The sequence below is a fragment of the Canis lupus genome, chromosome 26 (genome assembly GCF_048164855.1).
Source record: "Canis lupus baileyi chromosome 26, mCanLup2.hap1, whole genome shotgun sequence".
In the NCBI taxonomy this organism is placed as follows: domain Eukaryota; kingdom Metazoa; phylum Chordata; class Mammalia; order Carnivora; family Canidae; genus Canis; species Canis lupus.
This window is the reverse complement of record NC_132863.1, coordinates 36,421,528-36,449,205: the sequence shown is the minus strand read 5'-3', so window position 1 is coordinate 36,449,205 and position 27,678 is coordinate 36,421,528. Positions and strand designations below refer to the sequence as shown.

At 42.2% G+C, this 27,678-nt stretch overlaps 1 protein-coding gene across 24 annotated transcripts in view; it reads left to right on the top strand.

Annotated features, from left to right (window-relative positions):
• Positions 1-27,678, top strand: part of ZMYND8 (zinc finger MYND-type containing 8) — a 143,671-nt gene that overhangs the window by 66,412 nt on the left and 49,581 nt on the right. For 23 of the 24 annotated variants that reach the window (XM_072801332.1, XM_072801350.1, XM_072801348.1 and 20 more), the window contains 7 exons: positions 675-788; positions 3,050-3,142; positions 4,273-4,360; positions 7,453-7,508; positions 9,585-9,662; positions 11,583-11,698; positions 17,181-17,662. In XM_072801332.1, coding sequence (XP_072657433.1) covers positions 675-788; positions 3,050-3,142; positions 4,273-4,360; positions 7,453-7,508; positions 9,585-9,662; positions 11,583-11,698; positions 17,181-17,662 — 1,027 coding nt within the window. Of the gene's footprint in view, positions 1-674; positions 789-2,762; positions 2,894-3,049; positions 3,143-4,272; positions 4,361-7,452; positions 7,509-9,584; positions 9,663-11,582; positions 11,699-17,180; positions 17,663-27,678 lie in introns of those variants that run through there. The other variant, XM_072801345.1, reaches the window with a different exon arrangement.

The following is a 27,678-nucleotide window of genomic DNA, read 5'->3' as shown; positions in this document are numbered from 1 at the left end:
TCTGGGCCTCTTCTTTGATGGGAATTTCCTTTTCAAAATGACATTTATTTCCCATGGAGACCGATAGCTAGACTATGCGTCTTGTGTAGTTTGCCAGAATGTCCTGAGTGGGTTCACATCCGTGGTGACAGAGAATGAAGTCATATTTATATTTAGCTCTCTACCATCCCTTGAATTCCTTCTTCGGGGAAGACTGTCCTTTTCCATCAATGATGTCATTGAGACATTAATGGCTCGGCAGTTTCCTGAAAGGTAGCCCAGAACGCTAAGAGAAGCAAGTTAAGTGACTGATTCATTGTGTGCAGAGATCACCCTAAAACCATTAGTGGTCTTTCCTTTCACATCCCATTCTTGAAACCCACAGTTGTCATCATGACAATTTTTCAGGTCCTTGCCTATCTGCCTGTTTCTCAGAGGCATCTGTCATCTTCATGAGTTTTTGGAAAAACCCAAATAAGGTCATCAGTGGATTGGTGTGCCTCTTCATTTTTATCCACTGATTCAGTGTATTGTCAGCTAGATTGGAGTCCTTCTCAAGTGGAACAACTAGTCTCCTTTGGATTGAAAGGATTTTTTATTTTGAGCTTATTGGAAATTAGGAGGAAAGGGAACTATGTACGGGGGGAATATTAACTTTTTGCTAACTGGACGTTTGTGTGATTTTTGACTTGTAGAAGATTACAGTAGCAGAATGCATCGAGACTCAGAGTAAAGCCATGACAATGCTCACCATTGAACAGCTATCGTACCTCCTCAAGTTTGCCATTCAGAAAATGAAACAGCCAGGGGTAAGAAGAATGTTCCTCTTGGTAGAAGCATAAATGGAAAACAGTGACTTTTGTTCTTTGCTGTTAACATTCTTGTTTTGAGTACACTTTGCTTTGCAGACACCTGGGCATTACTCTTGGGGCCTTCTTATGTGCCTGGCTCAACAACCTGTAAATTAAGCATAAGGTACAATGACATTCAGTTAATTCTCTATAGTGAACACTCCATGTCCCCAAGGAGTTTAATTGGGAAGTGACATGAAGTAGTAGAAAGTTGGTGGGGATTCAGAATTGTGGTTGGTTGTATGAAACCTCATGCCCAGACCCTCCGGGTAAGGAGTTTTTGTGCTGCTTCCCATGGGAGTTAATAAAATTCCATTTCAGTGAGAGAGTGGTGTACAGTCCACTTTACATATAACTAAGGTCTGATGATGGAACCTCCACGTGAAACTCAACCCGTGAGACTCCCATAAAGGATGAGATGTTGGTTCATTCCTTCAATTTTGAAATGGAATTTGTTGACAGCCTTTGTCCCTTAAAGGTAATCTGGATGTGAAAGCAGAACTGCCATATTCCACTGGCACACCCTGTTTCCTAGTGGTTACCCTCTCTAGAGTCCCAGTCACATCATATCCATGGTGGTTTTAGTTTTTTTGTGGCATTTTTAAGGAGGATGACCATAAAGTGCCTTGTTCTTAAAAATAATACATTGTGCCCATATAATCAACGTGTCATGACATTCTTCGTACAGACCAATTTAGAGAAACTTTGAGAGTAGGGTTTTCCCTTTCTGATTTGCACAAAGGCACCATATGGGCTAGTGGTGACCTTTTGTTAAACTCTCTAGAGTCTGCTGCTTTCTAAGTTGAGAGAATATATAGCAATATAGAACCTCAGGGTACTGAGTAGACACTCTGGCTTAATTTCTTAAAAAAAAATAACGAGCTTTTGTTTTGAGATTATATTCTGAAATATGATACCACGAAAAAAATTCAGAGCATGCCAATTGGGTGTTGCTAAATTGGGAATCTATTTGTCTCTGTAACAAAATCTCCGTCAATGGAAGCAAAAGCATAGATAGCCTCAGTTTGGAAAGAAAAACAACTTTTTTCTTTCTTTCTTTCTTTTTTTTTTTTTTTTTTTTACTGTAGAGTTGTTTTTATGTTGAGTGACATGGAATTACTTCCTGCTTTTCCATAGGCTAAATTATATCTGCTGAGGACTGTTGTACAAAAAAGAACAGACTCATGTAGAGTCGTCAACACTGTAGAATTATAAACCAAGGAGAAAAGTCGAAGAAGGCCTTAATTTCTCACATAAATTGTTTGATATAAAATCAATCAGGGCAGAAAGTTACCAATGATACTGAAGCATCTTTGTAACTTGCTGTAGCCACATACTTTCCTTCTCGGTAAAAGAGGGCTCCAGTGACTACAAGTGGTAGCCCTTTCACATGCCATGCTTGGCTATCATTTGTTGTTTAACTAAATCTTTTAGGTGTTGATTGATTTTAAGATTTTGAGATTTTATTTTTAAGTAATCTTTGTACCTGATATGGGACTTGAATTTATAACCCTGAGCTCAAGAGTTGCATGCTCCACCCACTGAGCCAGCCAGGGGCCCCAAATCTTGTAGATTTTTATATATTGATAAGTAAAAAACATCTGTCAACAAACTGGGCCTTGCATTTTGAGCTGTTTCAGGGAGGGCTTAAGAACATGGCTCAAGATGAAAAAGTTTGACATGGTCCCTGTGTTGAGGGGAATTTGGTTTCTCGGAGGAGCAGCATCTTACTATCTTGGTTTTCCCCCAAGTGTAAAATATTTCTTGGCACTTAAAGGGACTTTATTAAGTGTGTCTTCTCTGGGTAGGACCACATTTCACTGTCAGTTTTGGTTATGGGTATTTGCAGGACATAGGTAAGCCTTATTAATAAGCCTTATTCAGAGTTCATATCTGGGGTGATTGATGGTGTGTTCTGGTCAATCTTTATAGAAGAAGACAGGACCTGCTATTTGAATATATATTGGAAACAGAACAGATAACAAAACAAGAGTCTCCCCTCCCCCCATGATTATTGATAACCAGGCAGAGCCTGAAGCTGAACCAGCTTGGTACTCCCCAAGGTAATTCTTTGGGGGAAACCATTAGAAACTGTACTGTGGGAAAAGTTGTCTCCATTTTAAAAGTACTTTGTTACTATTAATGCTTGGTTTTCCACAGTAATGATGGGGGTTTGTGTTTCTGTGGGTGTGTGTGAGCATCTTTTCTTTCTTTTATAGACAGATGCATTCCAGAAGCCTGTTCCATTGGAACAGCATCCTGACTATGCAGAATACATCTTCCATCCTATGGACCTTTGTACATTGGAAAAGGTTGGCCTCCATCAAAGAACCTCACCGTTGTAGCCCACAATTACCGAGATGACCAAAGACCCTCCCTCACTTCCTGTGCCCCATCTCAAGTTAGATGGTTTCTCTGCCTTTCCTCTGTACCATTTTATTTGGATGGAAGAACTCTTGATCCCCTTAACCTTCTTCCAAGGATTGTAATGGAGTGTTGAATTCCACTGATTAGCTCCAAATATTACTTCTCCTGGTGATTGCACCCTTTTACCTGAAAAAGTTACACTTCTACGAATCAGTGATTTGATCAATTTGAGCCTTACCTCCTCTTTTCTTTCTCTCAGAGGTGCTAATGAGGGCAGCAGGAAGGAGTAAAGAGAAAATTAAGTGTTTGGGGAAACTTTCAGATTGCTGATAAAGATGGTGGCTTCCTAGAACTTATTTGACTGTTATGGATATGTTTTTATTGCCTGAAGGTGCTTTTAAAAGTTCTGGCTAAAATTCCATGCTGGAAATTAAACTTGGAATGCTTTAGATTGTACACATCATCCTGGTGCTAAATTTTCAAATTTTTGGCACCAAAGTATAGGTAATGAAAAGCACAGATGAGGAGAAAACCTTATATTTTTCTTGCTGACCCCCAAACACCGAATCAAACTTGCTTTGGAAAATTGCACACACCCTCATGGAATTCAAGAAAAGAAGCATTCAGAAAAGACGGGTGGAATCCTAGCTTCACCCATTTATAGCATTGGAACTTTGGACAGGTTCCTTAACATTCCCAGACCTCAGTATCCCTGTCTGTAAAATGGTGATGATAGTAAGTGTGTCCTTGTGTTCTTAGTGACAAGGCTTACGTGAGGCTGTTACAAAGAATAAAAAATATGCCAGTATATAAAATATCTTGTTTCTTGGAAGGGGCTGCGTTATAAATGACAGCTGCTAAAAGAGGAAACAGTTCAAGTTACTGTGATGAGTTCAGTGACTTCTTTTTTATGGCGTTCTAGATTTCAAATATAATAGCATCTTGGGAAATGGATAAAAAGCATTAATTAATTTGGCAAATGACTGCTAAGAAAATGATGTGGGGACGCAGGTGTTAATTGGCTGCGGCTTGTACAGACTCCCGGGTTATTATGCTCCTTGCTTTTTCTTCCCAGAATGCTAAAAAGAAAATGTATGGATGCACAGAAGCTTTCCTGGCCGATGCAAAGTGGATTTTGCACAACTGCATCATTTATAATGGAGGTGGGTGGCTTAGATGGTTCCTAAAAAAAGAGTGTGTATGCTGTGTGTGTTGCCCAATATCCTACCCTTGCTAAAAGAAACATACTCTTTTTTTTTTTCATGCTCCAGGGTAAAAAAACTGAGAATATTTGTGTATAGATTGCTAATATATGTGAATAGGGGATGGTGACTCTGTGCTGAACTGATACCCGTCGTGGCTCCGGCTATATGATACTGCTTACCTGTCCTTTTAAAAAACTTTGTTTTAATGGAGGAATAATTACATGCAGTAGAATGCATAGATTTTTATGAGTACATTCTCTGAATTTGAGAAATGTGTAACCACCTCAAATGTATAACTACAACCTCAAATAAAATCTAGAATATTTCTATTACTCTATTATATTCCCACTTGCCCTTACCAATAAATCCATCCGTCTCGTTTTTTTTCTGTCCCTATAGATTAGTTTTACATATCCTAGAATTTCACATACATGGAGTCATAGTGCATTCTTTTGTGTCTGGCTAATTTCATGCAGTGTAATTTTTTTTGGATTCGTATGTCGTGTGTTACCAGTGGTTTTGTTCCTTTTTATTACTGTGTTTGGTTTTTTACTATATTAGCATGCAATTTATTTATCCATTCCCTTTGTTGATGTTGAAGGATATTTGGGTTATTTTCAGCTTTTGGCTGTTAGGAATAAAGCTGCTGTGAACATCCTTTTTTGTCTTTGTATAGACATATATTTTCTTTTTTTTTTTTTTTAGACATATATTTTCATTTCTCATGGGTAAATACTTAGGAGTGGTAGTGCTGGCTCATTGACTAGGCTGTTATTTATATTTATAGGACATTTTGGCAAACTTTCTGCAAGGTGGTTCTATCATTTTACAGTCTTCTAGCCATGCATAGGAGAGTCTTAATTGCTCCACATCCTTGCCAGCACTTGATGTTGTCTGTATTTTAAATTTGAGCCATTCTTGAAAGTGTGAACTGCTATGTCATGGTGTTAATTTGCCTTTCCCTAATGATTAATGGTATTGTGTGGTTTTTCATGGACTTACTAATCATTTGTTTATCTTTTTTGATAAAATACATTTTCAGATATTTGCTCATTTCAAGAACTGGGTGGTTTGTGTTTTTATTATTGCATTTTAGGAGTTCTTTATATTCTGGATAAAGTTGTGTCAGTTGCGTTTTTGTGGATTGAGCCTTCTGGACAGAATGGAAGAGGATTTCCATTAGAGTCTCCTCTCATGGCACCTTTCATATTGCCCTACCTTCTCCCACAGTCCTCTCTGTCTACCTTTTGGCCAGGTAGCTCTTTCAGTGTCCTGCTCCATTCTGTTCCTCTTCTTTCCTGCTTATATACTCTGCCTTGATGACTTTGTTTTAGCCTTCATTGTCAGCCTGTGAGTCCTCTGAGCAGCCTTCCCTTATGGACCCAGACCATATAGTTGCTCTTGTTAGGAGATCTTACAGTACCTGTACTTTCCCATGGTAGCATTTATCACACTTCCTGGATGGGGCAAATTTTGTTTGAGTTCCTTACCAGGATGTTAAGATCTTTTTTTTTTTTTTTCTCTTTTTCTTTGTTGTAAGATCTTGAAGAGTGGACACCCTGTCTTTTTCTTGTATGGCCCTAGTGTAGATTGTTAGCTAGTGTGCAAGGGAAGATGTATGAGTGGGTGGATATCTGCTAAAAGCACATATTTTGCGTTATTGGCTCAGTAGCGGGGCTAGGGGTGTTGGGAGGGGAGAAAGAGGCACTCAGTTGAAAATTCATCTAAAGATTATAAGTTCAAATATATAGAAATACTGGTAAGATCACAAAAACAAGTGATTGAGATTAGGTGGCAGAAAAAGCATTTCAAACCAGGATGGCTATTGGCCAAGGGGAGAGCTAGATTAGAGAACTGGGGGAATGAAGTCCTGCCCAGCCTGAAGGGAACACCATTGAACACCCCAGTGGTTTGTTTGTTTGTTTGTTTGTTTATTTATTTATTTATGATAGTCACACACACACAGAAGCAGAGACACAGGCAGAAGGAGAAGCAGGCTCCATGCACCGGGAGCCCGACGTGGGATTCGATCCCGGGTCTCCAGGATCGCGCCCTGGGCCAAAGGCAGGCGCCAAACCGCTGCGCCACCCAGGGATCCCTCCCCAGTGGTTTTTTGATAGAGTTACCACATCTTTTGAGTTTTTAAGACAAGCCAGGAATCGAGGCGTGTGTGTGTGTGTGTGTGTATGTATGTGTGTAAAATCTTTTGCCAACAAATTCACAATGTCTGAAGATACCATAAGGTCTGAAGAAAGATGGCTTTTTGGCCATCTTGTCTTCTGGTATAGTGTGCAGGTGAGGGATTTAGAGTTAGATCTGAGGCCATGTTTTTTTTCTTTCCTTCTTTTTTAAAGATTTTATTTATTTATGAGAGACACAGTGAGGCAGACATAGGCAGAGGGAGAAGCAGGCTCCCTCTGGGGAGCCTACATGGGACTTGATTCCAGGACCACAGGATCACGAGCTGAGCCAAAGGCAGATGCTCAACCACTGAGCCACCCAGGTGCCCCTGGAGCATTTTCAACTCATTAGCCAAGTAGTCGCGAGTAAGCAACGACTTTGGAGCCTTGGCTTACTCATTAATGAAATGGGAACACTCATACTTGCTTCCTAGTACGGTTTCTTGAGGAGTTAACAAGGAAATGTCTTTTGAAGCACTAAGCAGAGCAGAGCTACTCAATTATTTTCTTTCCCCTGTTACCCTTCATGGGTTGGAGTTCGGAACAATGGTTGAATAAGGCTCCTTTACACTAATTGGAGGCTTTCAAATGTGAAAGCATCTTCCAGATACTATTAACCTGTGAGCTGTAGGAATCCCACACAAATTACTCAGTTTCAGAGATGACATTGAGGCACCAAAGATTGGTCAGTGTTTAGGGGAAGTCACATAATTTGAACCAATATTAGGAGTCAGAATCTTCTGGTTTTTATCCTTCAAAAGCTTAATCCTGGGGGAAAGGAAGTTGAAAGGTTGTCAGTGGAAGGATAATCCTTTGGGTGTTAAAAACATGTTTCCATTTTAATTAATTCATATTTTCTTATTCCCTTAGGAAATCACAAATTGACGCAGATAGCAAAAGTAGTCATCAAAATCTGTGAGCATGAGGTATGTGTTTCTCACTGTCCTATTTTAAATGCACCCACAGTGTGGGGCTGGTTTCCATGTGCAGAGTCTCTCAGTGGTCAGCAGTTTTGGGATTTGTTGAGGTGTAGACAGTATGCCCTCTCTTCAAAGAAAAGTTAAAGTGACAAAGAGGGGATGCCAGTGTGTTATAAACCAACCCTATCTTAGCCATGACCATAGGAGCTGGAAATGACCCTTTATTATTCATTCTTTTTTTTTTTTTTTATTTTTTATTATTCATTCTTGAGTCATTGCCAAGCACTCGGCATCCTGAGTTATCTTGGTAGCATAGATAGGGCTCATAATTTCTTCACCCCACAGTCTGTGGCATTGGGCTATGCATACTCTTTTACAGTTCTCATGGAAGATGTTTGAGTTTTGATGTTATGTGAGAGAACGAACGGTCCTGATTGTTTCTCGGTGTGGCCTGGAGAGTCCTGGAGAGTCAGTCTCTCTTGGAAATACCCAGTGGGGTGTGTGTGTGTGTGTGTGTGTGTGTGTGTGTTTTAAAGGTTTTGTTTATTCATTGAAGAGAGAGAGAGACAGAGAGCATGAGCAGAGCAGAGGTAGAGGGACAGACTCTTGGCTGAGCAGGGAGCACGACTCAGGGCTTGATCCCAGGAACCTGGGATTATGACTTGAGCTGAAGGCAGATGCTTAGCCAACTGAGCCACCCAGGCATGGTATGGAAGAAATGAAACTCCTGGGCTGTGTGCCCTGACGCTCTAGTGGTTGTGGGGTAGGCTGGGAGCAGAAATGGTTCCAGGGAGGCTTTATTAGACACCCCATTTTAAGGGTGAAAAACCAAGATGTAATAGACTTCAACATGTCTGTGTACTTCATTCCTTCATTCATTCATTTGTAAGGAAACATTTGACTATCTTAGGATATGTCCATTTCTACATATTTTTATGAGAGAGTTTTATATCTATATTTTTCACTTAGTGTGTTTCCTCATTCTAATTAAACACACACAGGAAGGACAGAGTTTTTTGTTTTTGTTACGATGATTTTCTTAGCATAAATGTTAGAAAGGCATCTACCATGTCTAAGGCTGTAAACATAGCAAAGACTAGGTAGATATTCCCTGATTGGCTTATGGAAAAGCTGTAGCAACTTAAACAGCACCCTGGGTTGGGTGAGAATGGAAGTTTTTCTGTGTCCTCCTCAATATTGGAAGTTCTTATTTAAAAAACAGGTATATATTTTCCCTACAATGCGATCAGTGAAAACTGGCATATCGCTGTGATTTTGGTTTGCACTTCTTTGATGACAAGTGGTGATGGCCTGTTTTTGATATGTTCGTTGTTGATGTGGAGTTTTGTGTGAGTGAGTTGTCCAGTTGTTTCCCCCTTGGGTTTTCATTTGTTTTCCTACATTTGGGAGCCAAGGCTTTTAATCGTGGGTTGCCCCAAGGTGGAATTTGGGGCAGAGTATCTGAACCCAGGTACTCTGTGTCTGGCATTTCTGAATCTACCTGTTAGCAATATTATGTTATCACTGGATGATCTCCGAAGCCAGGGCTTGTTTACCCAGTACCTTTGGAATAGCACACAGGTAGAAAGGGGAGAAGGGGGAACCATATGCCACCATTCATTCATTCATTTATTCTTTTGCTCCCTTATTCATTCAGTTATTCATTGACTTTTAAGTTAATCAATTATAGTTACAACATTATTAGTAATAATTTATTGAGCACCTGCTAGGCATCTGGTACCTTACACGATGCAGAGATAAAGAGAAAAACAAGTCTGATGAGACAGTAATAGCAACTAACAAACAGGGTCTGACTTGCTTGGGTTCAAATCCTGGCCTTGCCACTTTGCTGCAGTTAGACCAGGGGCAGGTGTCTTGAAGAGAGAGGAGGTGGTGGCAGCTTGGTCTAGGTGGAAGCATGGGGGTTGGTGGGAAGTAGTTGGACTCCCTCTTAAAGGTGTCCCCTACTGCGGGACCTGGTTTAGCTAAACTTAACTGCTGTTGTACCGTCATGCATTCCTTAAGGGCCTCCAGATGTGAGGCCCCTGGGATGACACATCCTAACATATTTTTGCTTTGCAGATGAATGAAATTGAAGTATGTCCAGAGTGTTACCTAGCTGCTTGCCAAAAACGAGATAACTGGTTTTGTGAGCCTTGTGTAAGTTTCATTTTCTTTCCTTACTTCATTTTCTGAACCCCATGTCTTAGATGGCTACCCGAGGCCACTTTCTTTCTTTTTTTCTTAAATATTTTATTTATTTATTCATGAGAGAGACAGAGAGAGAGGCAAAGACATAGGCAGAGAGAGAAGCAGGCTCCCTTTGGGGCGCCTGATGCGGAACTTGATCCCAGGACCCCAAGATCATGACCTGAGCCAGAGGCAGAAGCTCAACCACTGAGCCACCCAGGTGCCCCTAGAGGCCACTTTATCCAGGTGGCTTATTCGATGAAATTTGGGTGAAGATTATTTTATTTTATTTTATTTTATTTTACTTTATTTTATTTTATTATTTATTTATTTATTTTAATTTTATTTTAATTTTATTTATTTTACTTATTTAAAAAAAATTAAAAAAACAATTTATTTATTTATGAGAGATACAGAGAGAGAGAGGCAGAGAGAGAAGCAGGCTCCATACAAGGATCCTGATGTGGGACTCGATCCCAGGACTTCAGGATTATGCTGTGGGTTGAAGGCAGGCGCTGAGCCACCCAGGGATCCCCGTATTTATTTATTTTTAAAAAATGATTTTATTTATTTATTCATGAGAGACCCAGAGACAGGCAGAGACACAGGCAGAGGAAGAAGCAGGCTCCCTCTTGATCCTGGGTCTCCAGGATCACACCCTGGGCTGAAGGCAGATGCTCAACTGCTGAGCCAACCAAGCATCCCTTGGGTGAAGTTTTTTTTTTATTTTTTTTTATTTTTTTTATTTTTTTTAATTTTTATTTATTTATGATAGTCACACAGAGAGAGAGAGAGAGGCAGAGACACAGGCAGAGGGAGAAGCAGGCTCCATGCACCGGGAGCCCAACATGGGATTCGATCCCGGGTCTCCAGGATCGCGCCCTGGGCCAAAGGCAGGCGCCAAATCGCTGCGCCACCCAGGGATCCCTTGGGTGAAGTTTTTAAATGCTGTTTTAGTGATAAAGCTATGACAAAATGTGAGTAATCCAGGTAGAATAAACCTCTGGGGCTGAATGTTCTCGTACCAGAGGGAGCATTGTGATTTCCTGGGTTTATTAATCCCCGGGCCAACTGCAGGGTAGAGAGCAGGAAGGTGCTTATTAGGGAGGGGACCCTCCACAGTAATGCAGATAGCAAGCCGGAGGAGAGTTACTTGAGGATGTTCTTGACGAATCTGTGTTGAGAGGTTCAGAAATACCTCTCTGGATTGACTCCATGGTCTCTCCAGTGACTTAGTTTTTGAGGGTAGGGGGTTGGGAGAGAAAAATCACCCTGTTTTCCTCTTGGAGCTGCATTTTCTAAACAGGTGTTCTGCCCAGAGAAGCATGTCCTTGGGGTGGGCTGGTGGGAGGTTGGGAGGAGGTGTAGGGGTGGAGCTTCCTGGGCTGCAAGATTGGGCAAGCAAAGTAGAAAAGTAGAAGATAGTTTATGTCTCTTCCTGTCTTTGGAGATAAACACCTGCATTTGTTAAGGCTCTGAGCAGCCTCGATAAAGGGCAAAGGTGGCTAATACTGCCCTTGTTATATGCCAGGTACAATGTACATTTATTCCCCCAGCTTCCCAGAGGGTGTAGGCATTGCTGTCTCCATGTTTCAAAGGAAAGTGTTCACTCTTGCTCATGGCCATCCAGGCAATAGCACTAGGGGCAGGATCCAAGCGTGGTCTGTGCTTCATCCCTCTGCTTCTTCATTCACCCCCCGCCCCCCGAACAAGCTTTGCCTGGGCCTGACTTGGCCTCATGCCCTCCTAGGGAAGCCCACTTGGGAGACCTTGCTTGGAACTGTTCTCCATTCAGTTGGTGGCCTTGCTGTGTCCTCCCACAGTGAGCTTTACATGTGTGTCTTGCTGTCAAATACATACAAACTCTGGATTTTGTTTTTCTTTTCCTAGAGCAATCCACATCCTTTGGTCTGGGCAAAACTGAAGGGGTTTCCATTCTGGCCTGCAAAAGCTCTGAGGGATAAAGATGGGCAGGTTGATGCTCGTTTCTTTGGACAACATGACAGGTGGGAGTTAAAACCAGCTGCAAACGTATAGCTTTCACTGAACCTTTGATACTGTCATGGATGCAAGCAGGAGTGGAGGTATTATTATGTTATTGTCATGACACCCACCCGTGATCTTATGGTTGAAAATACAGTCCTGGGCTGTGTTCAGCCTGTTAATGTGTGGGCTTCCGTGTTTTCAGGTATGTTAAGAGAAGAATCTTGCTTTCGTAGTTTTGTTGATGAAACTGGCGCCGAATAGGTTCCATGGCTATTTTAAGTGCTGCTGTTCTTTTTTGGATTTTCTAGAGTAAATTAAACTGCTGTGCAAATTGCTTTTCAAAATAATGCTTTCAGAGATCAGAAGTATTTCCCCAGATTGCCAGTAAATGAAGCTCTTATCATTGTGCTGGGTAGTTCCCTCCTGTGGCCTTTTCTCTGAAGCTAAAATAGGAAATTATAAGAGGTGGCTGTTTTAACAGGTGGGAGCCCTCCCCACCAGCCTTTCTACCCTCCCCTTTCCCTTGCTCACAGGGAAGTGAATTGTTCTAGCTCTTAGCAGTTCCTGCTTCTGTGTGCTTGAGAACAACAGGTAGACCCAGATGAGCCATGGTTAATTTCTTAGTTCTTTTTAGCAAGCTATGTTGTGATTCAACAAAGCAAAAAAAACGCCTGAAGCCCTCCCAAGCAGCTTGAAAAAAGTGTTTTGAGTGTGTTAGGGAGAATACTTAAAACACGTATTCTAAAAATTATATACACCCACAGAATGCATAGAAAATACAGTTCATAATTTCAAACACCAGAATCCGAACTGTTACTTTGTTCAGCTTTGCTTGTTGTCTTGCAAATAAAAAACAAAGGAGTAAATGTTGCTAGAAGTCCATTGTCTGGAGGGAAAATGGGAATTCGCTGAGATGGTCCCGGGTTTGATAGGAAGCCTTTCGCTTTGTTTGATTCTGACCACTTTGCTGGAAATCTTTGGTTCCTGCTGTGGGCCAGGCCTCTTGTTGGGTGTTAGGGATATGGGAGTGAGCAGATAGACACTGTTCCTGCCCACCTGAAGGCTACATCCTATTATTATTACAGGTAATAATACACAAGTAAACACACGGGCAAAATGATCTCAGATGAGGAGGTAATGGCTGGGGTTTAGTGAAGATCTGGGTGGAGGGCCAGACAGAGCCAGCCTGCTGTGCTCTGGAAAAGCCAGGAGCGCAGGGTAGTTTGGATAGTTGGAAGGTGGGGGAGAGAAGGGTAAGAGATGGGAAGGGGCAGGGTCCAGATCACACAGGCTGTGATCAGAGTCTGCCTTTTCTTTGAAGAGCAAGAGGAATTATTGTCAGGTTGTGTATCTTCCTTCTGCTTCATGATAGCATGGCAAGTGTTAATTTAACCATCTTGGTGATTTGAGATTATTCTCAGTTCTGTAGTTATGACCCAGTGTGGATATATTTAGGATATAGGTGGGTGGGGGAAATCAGTGCTTGGCCCCATGCACCAAATATTGTCAGACTCTTAGTGTCTTTGATTCTGCTCTCAGCTTAGCCCATTATGCACGGACATCTTCCTGCTGCTTATGAGACAGCTACTGAATGTGACTTAGGGGGCGTGAGTTCTGCTAGCCCTGATCCAGAGCCGTTTCTCCAGGACCTGCTGGTGTAGGTTAGTTCCGGGAAGGAGCTGTTGTGGAAACTCCCCCCGCCGCCATATTTGTGGGAAAGGACAGCAGCCCAAGTTGATGCCCATGATGTTTGCCTAACCCCCTCCGTGTCTTCTGCTGCCTTGGAGGGAATGTGCCAAACTGTTGACTCATTTTGGGTGAACCCCTTGGAGTGGTTAAGGACTCTCCATGGTGGTGGAGTAACAGAACCTTAGATCTCTAGGAATGAAGCCACTAAAGTCCCTTCCTTTCAGGGGAGGTGTTCTTTTTTTTTTTTTTTTTTTTTTTTAAGATTTTACTTATTTATTTGAGAGAGAGAGAGAGAGCGGGGAGAGACCGATGGAGAGGGAGAAGCAGATTCCCACTGACCAGGGAGCCCGATGTGGGGCTCAATCCCAGACTCTGGTATCATGACCTGAGCCGAAGGCAGACACTTAACCCACCAAGCCACTCAGGCACCCCCAGGAGATATTCTTAAGGCAGAGCTGGCCAGACCCAGCCATACAACGTGGAGGCTGATGAGATATGGGGTAGGATGCCCCTTTCTCAGGGAGCAGCTTTGTGGTTGTGGAGCAAAACAGAAGCCTGGACATGTGTAAGCAACATTGGTCAGGAGAGCAGAATAAGAAATGGCACGTTTCTTTTTTCTTTCTTTCTTTCTTTCTTTCTTTCTTTCTTTCTTTCTTTCTTTCTTTCTTTCTTTCTTTCTTTCTTTCTTCTTTCTTCTTTTCTTTTCTTTCTTTCTCCCTCTCTTTCTTTCTTTCTTTCTTTCTTTCTTTCTTTCTTTCTTTCTTTCTTTCTTTCTTTCTTTCTTTCTTTTTTGATTTTATTTATTCATGAGAGAGAGGGAGAGAGAGAGAGAGAGGCAGAGACACAGGCAGAGGGAGAAGCAGGCTCCATGAGGGAGCCTGATGTGGGACTTGATCCCAGTTCTCCAGGATCAGGCCCTGGACTGAAGGCGATGCTAAACTGCTGAGCCACCTGGGCTGCCCGAAATGGCACATTTCTTAATAAGAAAAGCGTGTGTTATGTGTTTATTGTCTTGTTAATAAATACTAGAGCGAGCCCAGGGAGGTGCTCTTACAGATCAAGGCATGTTCTGAAGAATCTCATTGTATGCTTTTCATCCTTTAAAATTTGCTGTTTGCTTTTTGGGTGCTTGATTTCATAGGAACACACATATACATGATACTATATAAAAATCCAGGAAATATTTTATTAAATGCTTGCAGAGCTATAGAAGAGTGAACTTGCAGGAACTGAGTGCCTTCTATGCAGCAGGCATTGTTCTAAGTGCTTTTTGCAGAAGCTGCTTTATTCTCATTTTACAAAGAAGAAAACTTGAGGCCCAGAGTATAGGGAGTAGTTCAGCTGTGTGACTGCTGCCTCTCATGGCATTGCCCCTAGAGGCTTTATTTTGTTAAGCAAATCTAATTTCCCTTTAACTGTGTCCTGGGCTTGCTTTAAGGAAAGGGAATACTTTCCTGAAATTACTTGGCAGACACCTTTATTGAAGGCAGTTGAGAGCCTGGCAGGAAATAGTTAAGGCCCCGACCCCAGACGGGGGGTGGGGTTGGGGGGGCACAGTCACAGAGGCCCCCGGGCAGAAGTGTGTGTGTGTCTGGGGACACAGTCACAGTGTGGCTGACTGCCTGGTGAGCGGTGAGCTCCTGGTGTTATGGGGACTGGTGCAGGTGCATTTCGCTTGCTCCCCTCCCTTCTAGGTTGAGGCTCATCCTCCCATTTTACTGATGACAGAGGCCAGCTCGGGGAGGGGCAGTCCTTTGTCCAGCGGCAACTGGGGCATCCTGGCAGCTCCTCAGAGCTGTCCTGTCTAGTCCAGAGTCCTGCTCACCCAGTTAAAACAGCCACGGTCTCTCACCCAGAGAGCATCCTGCTCCTGCTCCGCCTTGTTCTGTTTGGCTGCACATGTGGTTGCTCTGGTCTCCGTAGGATGACAGCAGCAAGTTGGGGTGGATGAGAAGCTGGTAATTTCCAGCACGCTGAGAGAGCAGTTAGATATTTTTGGGGTGTTCAGTTTTAGTTTGTGTCACGATCTAGTTATCACCATGAGCGGCCTACCTCCCCAGCCTGTGCCCTGAATTCCACCCCATGTGCATACTTTATTTTTCCCGGGCCGGGCCATTTACTCTTCAAAATAGGAACGAGATGCCCACTGTTAACATTTGGTTAAAATGTAATATAAGCAGTCCATACTTTTTGCTTCTCTCTCTAAAATGCTGGACGACTCCGCAGTGTGGGGGCCTGATTCCTGCTTGGGCACTTGTGAGGCTCCCCAGTACACAGTGTTTGCGTTGGACTGTATTACCGCCCCATGGTCCTCTTATGCTCCCTGTTGCTTTGTGCCTGGCTTGAGTTTATGGTCTGTGAAATCCAAAAGGCCTCCTTGGAAAAGCTCATTCCCACCAGATTCCCAGCTACAAATGTGTTCGAGGCTGGGGAATCAAATGTCACACTGTATGTCCTCTGGTTCACACTTTGGCTCCACCCCAGCCCTGCCCTGAGCAGTGGTTATACTGCCATCTCCTGCCTGTGGTCAGCCACTAACTCCAGAAAAGCAGCTCTTGTTCTCCTGAAGTCCCTGCAGAACATCCTGGGTTGTGAGGGGCTGAAGATAGGAAGACTAACCAGCTGGGAATGGGAGGTAGAGGCTGGTTTTTTGCTCATTTTCCATATGAATTATCTCCTGTTTGAAGCCATGCACCTCCTTTTGGGTTTATGGTTTTCCAGCATTTCTTTCTAGTGCCACGTAGAGCCCCAGTCTTCCAGCATTTCTTTCTAGTGCCATGAAAACTCTTTACTTCTAAGTGCAGAGCAGTGGATTATGGGACCGATTCTCTCTTAGAAGGTGCAGTCCTGGATGCAGGATTGTTGTTGTTGTTTTAAGATTTATTTATTTGAGAGAGAGAGAGAGCATGGCAGTGAGGGGCAGAGGGAGAGGGAGAGAGAATCCAGACAGATTTTGCATTGAGCATGGAGCACAATGTGGGGCTTGATCTCACAATCCTTAGATCATGACCCGAGGCAAAATCAAGAGTCACTTAGCAGACTGCACCAACAGGTGCCCTCAGTGCTCGTTTTCTTACTCTCTACTCACCCAAAGCCAAAAGGAATGGATTTATTATTTTTTTTAATGGATTAAAATGACTAAATCTATGAGCTTTTTAATGTTCTAACTAAGTTTGTTGTTCATGTTCTGTTCTTTATGACAGAACACGTCTGGGTTAATGGTTAATCACGTATTAACCATTCAAACCAAGTCATTTTTAAAGAATGGGATACACATTCAAGACTCTTGGCAAACATACCAGGCTAATTTGGTTTGCGTTAAGGAAAAAAACAGTTCTGGAAACAACCTAAATGTCCATTGTCAGATGAATGGATAAAGACATCGTGGTAGGTACACATTATGGGTTCTGATTCAGCCCTTATAAAAGATGGGACAACATAGCCGAACCCAGAGGTCATTGTGCTGAGTGAGATAAGCCAGTCACAGAAGGACAAATAGTGTATGAATTCCACTTGTAGGACGTATCTCAAGCATTCGCATTCACAGAATCCACGGGTGGAATGGTGGATTGCCAGGGGTTGGGGGTGGGGCATATGGGGGTGTACTGGTCACTGGGCATAAAATTTCAGTTAACAATGAATAGGCTGTAGAGATCACCGTACAACCTGTGTCCATGATCGACAGTGGTGTATCGTATGCTTAAACATGCTGTGATAAAACATTTTTTTAAAACTTGAAAAAAAAGAAAAGACAAATCTTTGGAAGGACCAGTGTTGGTTAACCTCTACTCTCTTTCTCTTCTGTACTTCTAGGGCCTGGGTTCCAATAAATAATTGCTACCTCATGTCTAAAGAAATTCCTTTTTCTGTGAAAAAGACGAAAAGCATCTTCAACAGTGCAATGCAAGAGATGGAGGTGTATGTGGAGAACATCCGCAGGAAATTTGGGGTTTTTAATTACTCTCCTTTTAGGACGCCCTACACACCCAACAGCCAGTACCAAATGCTCCTTGATCCCAGCAACCCTAGTGCTGGCGCCGCCAAGATAGACAAACAGGAGAAGGTCAAGCTCAACTTTGACATGACGGCCTCCCCCAAGATCCTGATGAGCAAGCCCATGCTGAGTGGGGGCGCAGGCCGCAGGATTTCCTTGTCGGACATGCCACGCTCCCCCATGAGTACAAACTCTTCTGTGCACACGGGCTCTGATGTGGAGCAGGATGCTGAGAAGAAGGCCACGTCGAGCCACTTCAGTGCCAGTGAGGAGTCCATGGATTTCCTGGACAAGAGCACAGGTCAGCCTTGGGAAGGAGATGGGGAGGAGGCCTCTGGGATATGAGGCTTCTGTTGGGGCCATGCCTGTTGGGTTCCAGCTGGCCAGCACCACAGAATCCAGGGGAGCTGTGTGGGGTTTTGCTCCAGTAGACTATATTTAAAATTTTAAATGGGTAACCCAGTGGGCTTCTTGCTGTTAGGAATCAAGAAATGAGACCAGTGATCCCCAAAGGTCAAATGGAGGTCATTCCCTGCAGAAGTGAGAGTTCAGGTCAAATGTCTCTTGGATTATCAGAACAGCAAAACTACCCCTAACAGTTTATATCTTAAGAATGTTATTTTACTCGGAAGATTATCTGTCAAAACTGTACCTTCACATTACTTAGTGCTCAGATACTAGAGCAGTGTGTAAGGTCAGCAGTAAATGTCCTCGCCCCAGAACACTCCCACTCCTTAAAGAAAAGTTGCCCTGGTTGACACTTGGTGTAGAATAGTGGTTAAGAATGAAAATGCTGGGATCGCCTGGGTGGCTCAGTGGTTGAGCATCTGCCTTCAGCTCAGGGCATGATCTTGGGGTCCTGGGGTTGTGTCCCACATCAGGTTTCCCGAAGGGAGCCTGCTTCTCCGTCTGCCTGTGTCTCTGCCTCTCTATTTCTGTCTCTCATGAATAATTAAATAAAATTAAAAAAAAAAAAGCATCAAGATGCTGGTCTCAAAACCCAGCTCGGCCACTTACTAGTCATGTGGCTTTAGGCATGATACTGAATGTCTTTTTTAAAAAAGATTTTATATATTTATTTTTATTTAGATAGCATGCATGAGTGTGGGGAAGGGCAGGGGGGAGAGGGAGAAATAAAACGGCAAACAGACCCCGCACTGATAAAATGATAAAATACATTTTTTTAAAACTTGAAAAAAAAGAAAAGACAAATCTTTGAAAGGACCAATGTTGGTTAACCTCACGCTGAGCGTGGAGCCTGAAGTGGGGCTCAATTCCCTGAGCCCGAGATCATGACCTGAACTGAAATCGGGAGTTGGATGCCCAACCAGTTGAGTCACCTAGGCCCCCAGATACTTTAGTGTCTGAATGCTTCAGTTTCTCATCTATAATGTGACATAATAACAGATCTGCCCCATAGGTTCTTTTTTTTTCTTTTTAATTAAAGATTTTATTTGTTTATTCATGAGAGGCAGAGACACAGGCAGAGGGAGAAGCAGACTCCCTGTGGGGAGCCTAATGTGATACTGATCCCAGGACCTGAGCCAAAGGCAAGACGCTCAACTGCACTCAACCGCTCAACCGCTGAGCCACCCAGGTGTCCCTGCTCCATAGGTTCTTGCTAAGGGTTAAATGAAGATGGATACACAAAGCATTCAGAACAGTGCTTAAAATAGCAAGTGCTACAAAGATGTGGGCTTCTATATTATTTCTTAGGGTGATTGCTCAGCAAATGCCTACACAGATTCAGAGAAGTGATGTAAAAGAGGGATGCTGGAGAAGTATAAGGAAGGGGATGGTGACTTGAATTCTTTCTACCCAGATATTATTTGGTGTATGTCTAATATTTAGAAACTTTATTACTTTTACAAGGAAATGGGTTTACTCTCATTTTTCTTGAAACATGGCCTTCACTGTTTATCCTTTGTTGGTCTACCTCTGAGAAATATGGGCACAGAGAAGCTTCTACACTAAGCGTGATGATAAAATACAGCCACCTCTCAGGCTCTGGGCTGGGGAGCTGTCGAGAGGGCAGGACCTGATGAACCCCTGGACACATGACTTACCTCAAGGGCTTCAAGACCTGTGGTTGCCATGCAGGAATATGGCTTCTTGGTTTTCTGATCTTTTCATTATTCCAGAATCATGGGAAATTTGCGTTCTTATTTAAGACCCTCCCCAACCTCCCCCTCAATTCTTAAATGTCAGCTCAAAATGTCTTAGGATATTTTCCGGAATGAATAAAATCCATCTGTAGGTTGGGCCGTCTGTTTTAGGCCAATGTCTTAAACTTGGATAGCTCTTCAGACCCCCCACCCTCCATCTTCCTCTTCCCTTCACCCCTCCCTCCTTCCCACCCTCCCTTCCTTCCTTTACATAAGAACTCTTTAACGACCTGGCACCTCTTCTTCAAGAGATCACAAAAGTCCCCAAAAGGTAAAACAAGGGGAACTCCATCAAGTGAGCTCAAAGAATTCATCAGTTTGGTTGTGTTGTTTCTTGTTCTTGGTTGGTTGGTACTGCTTGGAGCTGTTCCCAAAATGGCTGTAGGTGGAGAGAGAGTGAAGTACCAGTGGCTTTCAGTTCTTCAAAATAAAGGCTGTGATCTCTTTTCCCCAGTTGTGATCCTAACCATGTGGTCCTAGGCACTCGGTTGCATTTCAGAGCTTTGTTCTCAGATGATGCAACTTCTGTTGAGATACTTTCAGAACAGAAATTTTCTTTTGCCTCCTAGTTTTAGACCAGAGTTCTTTAAAGCTTGCTTTTATTCTGTGACATGATGCCATTTAAGCTAACAAAACATGGTACATAATCACAGCAACTCTGCAGCCTGTTACCTCTCCTAGAGAGCTCAATTTTGAGGTGTCCTAACCAGGCAGCAGTCCTGCTGAATCACTGTTACCTGAACTTTCGTCACCACCAGTTTGCCCTATGCTAGTATCTCTGTTTTTACTACATACTTAAACATTAAATCTGCAACATCGCTTTATCCTAAGCTGAATAATATGTATAAATGTGCTTAAATTCTTACTGCATTTTTCCCCTCTAATATGCATGAAGTAAATACCTAACTTGTAAATTAGAACATGTTGGTCTGTGACCACTGTTGGTTATCCTGTTTCATATTCAGGAAATACAGTTTTGTAGGAATCTGAGGACAGGTTATATGTTTAATTAAGCTTCTTTCTTTCCTTGGGACATAGCAAAATTGAAACAACATTAGGATTCCTGACAAAATTCCTTTTTATTTGAATGGTTTTTCTAAGTGGTAAATGAGACTCTCCATTTCAGGATACTTTAAAATCCCTTTCCAAAAATATGATCTTCTTGCCAGCATGTGCTTGGATCATTTTGCTAATTATGAGATAGACAGCCAGTGAGTAGTATGTATGGGTAGAGAAGGCGGTATTCCAAATCATTTTAATCTTACAAATTATCCTGTTTTTTTGCAAGGAGCCAGATAGTAAATATTTTAGGCTTGTGGGCCTCTGTCACAACTGTGCAGCTATTCAACACCGTCATTGTGCTAATAAGACAGGCACAGGCAATACGTGGCTGTGATACTGAACTTCGAATTTGATATAATTTGTGTGTTTCATGAACAATTAATCCCTTAGTTCCCCCCCCCCCCCCCGCCCCCAACCATTTACAAATGGTAAATACCCTTGCAGGCCTTGCAAGAACAGGTGGTGGTATGCTAGCTTTCGCCCATGAGTTGGTTTGCCAACCTCTATTACAGACTAAATTAGAAGGAACTGTGGGTTAATCTCCATCTTATGGAAGGTGAGTTGAGGTCCCTGTGGACAGTGTAGGGATGTGCCTCTGTTCCCATAGCCAGATCCTGATTCTAGATCTGTTTTCTTTTCGTTGCACCCTAGTGCCCTCTGCTGTTAGCAGCAATGGTAGCATTTAGTAGAAAGAGAAGTGGACTGTTTATTGAAAATCCCCCACGGTCAGGGAGAGTATAATTGAGATGAGATTGTGATTTATACATAATTATTAAAAAAAAAAAAGATAGTCCTAGGATAGAAAAGCTGTACTAGTTTCAGCAGTAAAGATTTTGTGGTTCAGCAACATAGACTACACATTGAAATAAGTTATTAAATAAAACTTTTAGGAGAATTTAGAAACCTTTTGTTTTAGGGGTGGGGGAATGGAAGAACTCAAAATCAGGTGTCTGTAATCCACAGAAGTCGATTTTGTTTTCTTTTTTCTTTCTTTCTTTTTAAAGATTTTATTTATTTATGAGAGACACAGAGAAGTGGGGAGAGAGAGAGAGGCAGAGACACAGGCAGAGGGAGAAGTAGGCTCCATGCAGGGATCCTTTCGTGGGACTCGATCCCGGGTCTCCAGGATCACACCCCAGGCTGCAGGCAGTGCTAAACCGCTGAGCCACTGGGGCTGCCCTGATTTTGTTTTCTAAGGAGCAGGTTGCTCAGCCAGAAGCCTTTCACTCATGGTGTCCTGATTACTAGTCAGAGTGGTGTATATTCTCAGTGATTTTCCTGCCTCCCCTTTGATCTAGAGCTCTTGGCCAGAATTGATGCTTTTGCCAATATTTGCTTGCAGGATCCTGACTTAAGTCATGAGTGTGTATTAGGGTAAGAATCCTAGTGCCTGGCTATCACTATGTAGCTCAACTATGGGTTACTGTTTAGGGAGGGGGAAAAACATTTTGGTATACTCTTTTCTCATCATATCAGCATGTACTTATCATACAGTAATTGTTATTTATCAAAATGAAAGTCACAGATCGCCCCACCTCTCAGTCAGCCCTTAGATTATTGTTTTCAGGACTTTTTCTGTGTTGGCTCATGAGTCATACTATTAATTTGAAAACTCACATACTTCAGGGATCAGGCGGGTACGGAAATGAGCAAGGTTGGGAAGTGGTGGGGACTGGGATCAGCGTGATACAACGGAAATAACACTCTTCCTCAGGACTGATCACAGACAGGTGGCTGCCTGTGTATACCTCCGAAAGCAGTACTTACTCTTCCAATGCGTGATATATTGGAGCATTTCATTATAAAAAAGCTCCTCCTACCCCACTAGCAGGTCATCATCAACTGGACCTTTCAGAATGCTATGCTCTTGAGATGCACCTTTCCTGTAGGGTCCTGGGGCCCTTTTCTTTTGCTGGTTCTAGCCAAATGGGAATGTGGGGTCTGTTGCCATTTTTCTCATTGTTTAAGAGAAGCCTCAAATATTTTTTTAAATGTGGACTACCCCAAATTTTACAAATTAGCTCAAATTCATAAAAATCTTTTTTTTTTTTTTTAAGATTTTGTTTTATTTATTCATGGGAGACAGAGAGAGAGAGAGAGAGAGAGAGAGAGAGAGAGAGAGAGAAGAAACACAGGCAGAGGGAGAAGCAGGCTCCATGCAGGGAGCCCGATGCGGGACTCGATCCCGGGTCTCCAGGATCATGCCCTGGGCTGAAGGTGGCGCTAAACTGCTGAGCCACCTGGGCTGCCCAAATTCATAAAAATCTTTATGTGCATCAAATACCTCCGTGAACTGCATAGTTCATGGATCACTTGTTTGCAATATCTGTTGTAGCCCAGTTTTGACTTTTTTTTGTTTTTTTAAAGTATGCTCTATGCCCACTGTGGGACGTGAACTTAACAACTCCAAGATTAAGAGTCTCATGCTCCATGGGCTGAGCCAGCCAGACACCTGAGGTTTTTTTTTTTTTTTTTTTTTTTTAAACTTAACCTTGTGTATTGGATATTTTTCCATGTTAGTTAAATAGTTCTTCAAAACAGCATATCTGTCCTGTCTTAGACTGTCCAGTGATGCTCTACTGTGTGGATCGTCTTTGCAGGCCACCAAGAGTTGTGCAAGCTACAGCCCTTTGAAGATGTAGGTTGCTTCCCAGATTTATAAGTAGAGGAAATTTGTCATGAATCACTACCTCCTCCGCCTCCACCCCCCAGAGTGCTGGGGTATGTGGGAGAGAAGGGGCATTTTTTTCCTAATTTAATTCTAAGACTCAGTGTTTCATGGAGTCAGAATAGCACTTAGCACAGGCTAGGATTTTGTAAATGTAGATAATAAATGATGTGTTTTAGCCCACACTTGTGAATTGTACATCAAAGTATAAAATCTGATTAAATTATTTGTGACTTCAAAGGCGATTAGTTCTTCCTTTGGGCAAGATTTATGGCTTTACAAAAGGATTGACATCTGTGTCAAAGCTTAATTGAAATGAGCATTTCCAAATGTCTTTCTGCTTTTGAAAATGTCTAGCATAATTTAAAACCGGTTTTCTCAGTCTCTGCACTGTTGACTTTGGGGCTGGATGATTCTATGACAGGGCCTTCTTGTGCATTGCAGTATATTTAAGCACCATTCCTGGCATCTGTGCACTAGATGCCAGTTGCACCCACCCCTGCCCACAGTTAGGCAGCAAAAAATGTTCTCAGACATTGCTATGTGTCCCTTGAGGACACCGTTGCCCCTCCAGAATCCATTGAGAATAATTATGTGAATGTACCATGATTTTGACTTTTAGCACTGATAACAAAATTCTGATTGCTTGACGTTCATGTTTGAAGCTCCTCCGTATTTACATTCAGTTTTGTGTCATATTTTCCCCCTGAATATATAATCTATTCCTTTTAAACTTGAATATTCTACAATAAATAGTACATAATTTTATCCCGAGAGGTAATAACTGTTAAGAATCGGATGTTCTTAAAAAATAAATTAAAATATAAAAAAAATTGGTTGTTCCTTCAGATTTTTTAATGTAGAAACAACATTGATAATCATCACCATAATGTTTTATGGTAGAATGGAATCCTCCTAGGCTCTCTGCTCCTTTCAAGGGAGCGGTGTTTTTTTCTGTGTTTATCCATATGGTTCTAGTTATCAGTAGTGTATAGATGGCATGAGAATATGATGGAAATGATGGGGGCATGTGAACAAATGAAATTTGGGAAATATATCTTAGGGGAAGAAACGTGGTTTTATGAAGTAATATAAATGCAGATAAACGGATACATTGATTTGTTTTCTTCATGCAAATTTTATGTATGTATTGCCTCTGCTAACTTTGTGATTTCCCCCAAACTCTAGGTGTTTTGGCTAGCCTTGTTTTACATGTTCATCTCGGTGGTCACATACGAAGCCAGAGTTCATGTTTTTTTTTTCCCCATGTGTTTTTTTTTTTTTTTTTTAAATGTTTGTTTATTTATGGTAGTCACAGAGAGAGAGAGAGAGAGAGGCAGAGACACAGGCAGAGGGAGAAGCAGGCTCCATGCACCGGGAGCCCGATGTGGGATTCGATCCCGGGTCTCCAGGATCGCGCCCTGGGCCAAAGGCAGGCGCCAAACCCCTGTGCCACCCAGGGATCCCTCCCCATGTGTTTTTTAAAGATTTTACCTATTTACTCATGAGAGACCCAGAAAGAGAGAGAGGCAGAGACACAGGTAGAGGAAGAAGCAGACTACATGCGGGGAGCCCGATGCGCAGGACTCGATCCCAGGTATCCAGGATCACACCCTGGGCTGAAGGCAGCGCTAAACCCTGTTGAGCCATCCAGTCTGCCCCAGAGTTAATGTTTTTAAGAACACAAGCATTGAGGGGCCCCTGGGTGGTTCAGTCGGTGAAGCATCTGCCTTCACTCAGATCATGATCTTGATGTCCTGGAATGTCAGATTCAAGCTCCCTGCACAGCAGGGAGTCTGCTTCTCCCTCTCTCTCTGCCCCGCCTTGCTGCTTCTGTTCTCTCTTACTATCTCTCTCTCTCAAATAGATAAATACAATCTTAAAAAGAAAGAACGTATCACCATTGAACCACACTGGAGTAAGAGAATTCCAGAATTCTTTCTCCTTTGTTTACATTGATCAATAATAAGCATATTTTTACACGTTTTAAAGATACCCCCCAATAAAAACCACAGAAGTAGTTTTAAAAGGGCAAAGTGACCCATAATCTAAAGACCTTTAGTTGACTTTATTATTTATTTTTTTTTAAGATTTTATTTATTTATTCACGAGAGACACAGAGAGGCAGAGACATAGGCAGAGGGAGAAGCAGAGCAGGCTCCATGCAGGGAGCCCGATGGGGCACTCGATCCTGGGACTCCAGGATCACGCCCTGAGCCAAAGGCAGATGCTCGACTGCTGAGCCACCCAGGTGTCCCAGTTGACTTTTTTTTAATGATGGTGACACTACATGGTTAAAATTAAGATAAAACAAAACCCAGCAGTATTAAAGAGTATAGAAAGATGTAAAATGAAAGGTCAGGTTTTGTTTACCTCTACACCCTGAGTGTGTTTTTCATGTAAGTATCCAACTCTTAACAGTCTGCAGACTGTACTTCTACCAAAAATAACTATGTATACATTCATTTGAAGAGGTGCATGTGCTTTAATAAACATTAACACATATCATGGGCATTTTTTTTAATTATGGGCATTTCTTTTTTTAAATTTTTATTATTTTTTAAATTATTATTATTTTTTATTACAGGCATTTCTTTTTTTTTATTTTTTTATTTTATTTTATTTTATTTTATTTTTTTTTACAGGCATTTCTGTACATGATTTTTACCTTTCTCTTTTTTTTCTATGCATATTTCTGTGGGGATCAGTGCTTGTCAGATTATGCAGATCTGCATCATTCTTTTTAGGGTTGTATAGTATTTATACCAGTATTTACTTAGCCAGTCTCCAATTAATAGATCTTATACACCATCTCCTGTTTTTCTGTATCCATAAATACTGTTGCAGTGAAACTTCACGTGCATATACTGTGGCCCTGGCACTTGACACAAATATCTATGGGATGAACTCCTAGCCTCAGGACCTTGCTGTCTGTGTGTTTTATAAAATCTAATCTTGGGTAATACCAGAATCACCTAACTGCTGTCCTAAAAGGTTTTACAATTCCTGTCAGTGTTCGTCTTTCCTCACCTATGCTCAACACTAGGTGTTTGTTTATTTATTTAAAAAGATTTTACTCATGAGAGTTAGACACAGAGGCAGAGAGACATAGAAGTAGGCTCCCTGCGGGGAGCCCCATGTGGGACTCCATCCCAGGACCCTGGGTTCATGCCCTGAGCTGAAGGCAGATGCTCAATCACTGAGCCACCCAGGTGGCTCAGTTTTTATTTTTTAAGGATTTTATTTAGTTGAGCGATAGCAAGAGATCGAGAGTGCATACGGGGGGAAGGGCAGAGGGAGGAGGAGAGAGAATCTCCAGTTGACTCTGGGCTGAGCTAGGAGCCTGGTCAGGGCTCGATTCCTGGGACCATGACCTGAGCGGAAATCGAGTTGAATGCTTAACTGACCGAGGCACCCAGGCACCCCTAGGTGTTATTTTTTTGAAACAAGTTAACCATGCATGTGAAAAAGATATAGGATGGAGATATATAGATATATATGTAGATATATATATATGTAGATACATATCTATATCTGTGTCTGTGTGTGTATCTCTTGCATGTTCATTGATCATTCATATTTTCCCTGAGCTGCTCATTTATGTCTCTTCTTTGGATTGTTGATCATTCTCTTAGCACACCTTATTGTTGGTAGCTGCAGAATATTGAGATTCTTTTTTTTTTTTTTTTTAAAGATTCTTGAAACTGATGTCTTTTTGTGAAAAAGATTTTATTTTGGTTGCCAATATTGCCAATATTGTTTCTTTTTTGCTTATCATGACCACAGTCATGAGAAGAAAAATGGAGAGCTCATTCTTCACTTAAGTATTTGTCATTCTGTCAATGTCTTGGACACCAGACGGCATCCTAGGTGCCTGGCAAGGTCCCTGCTCTCCTGGTGGTGATGTTTCAACAGAGCAGAGGGGAGATGACAGGATGCACTTTGACCCCTGTGGACTGGGCCAGTAGGGAAGAGCCCTGAGGGTGATATTTGAGGGTTACCAGCCACTATGACATGGGTGGGGATGGTGTCAGGGGCCTTTCCAGGGGAATCCTAAGTATATATAAAGGCTTGAGTTGGGAGCAGATTTGAATATGGAGGAATAGTACAAAGGCCCGTGAGGCTGGGGATTCTAGAATGAGGAGAGGAAAGATCAGATGTGTCGTTGGATTTTATTTTGGGGGATAGTATGCCTCTAGGATGGTTTTATTTATTTATTTTTTTAAAAAACATTTTACTTTTAAAAACAACAAAAAGCATTTTATTTTTAAGTAACCTCTATGCCCAACTTGGGGCTTAAACTCAAAACCCCAAGATCAAGAGTTGCATCCTCTACCCACTGTGCCAAACCAGGCATCTTGCCTCTGGATGTTTTATATGAAGGAGTGGTATGCCTGGCTGCTCTGCGGAGGGCTACTGAAG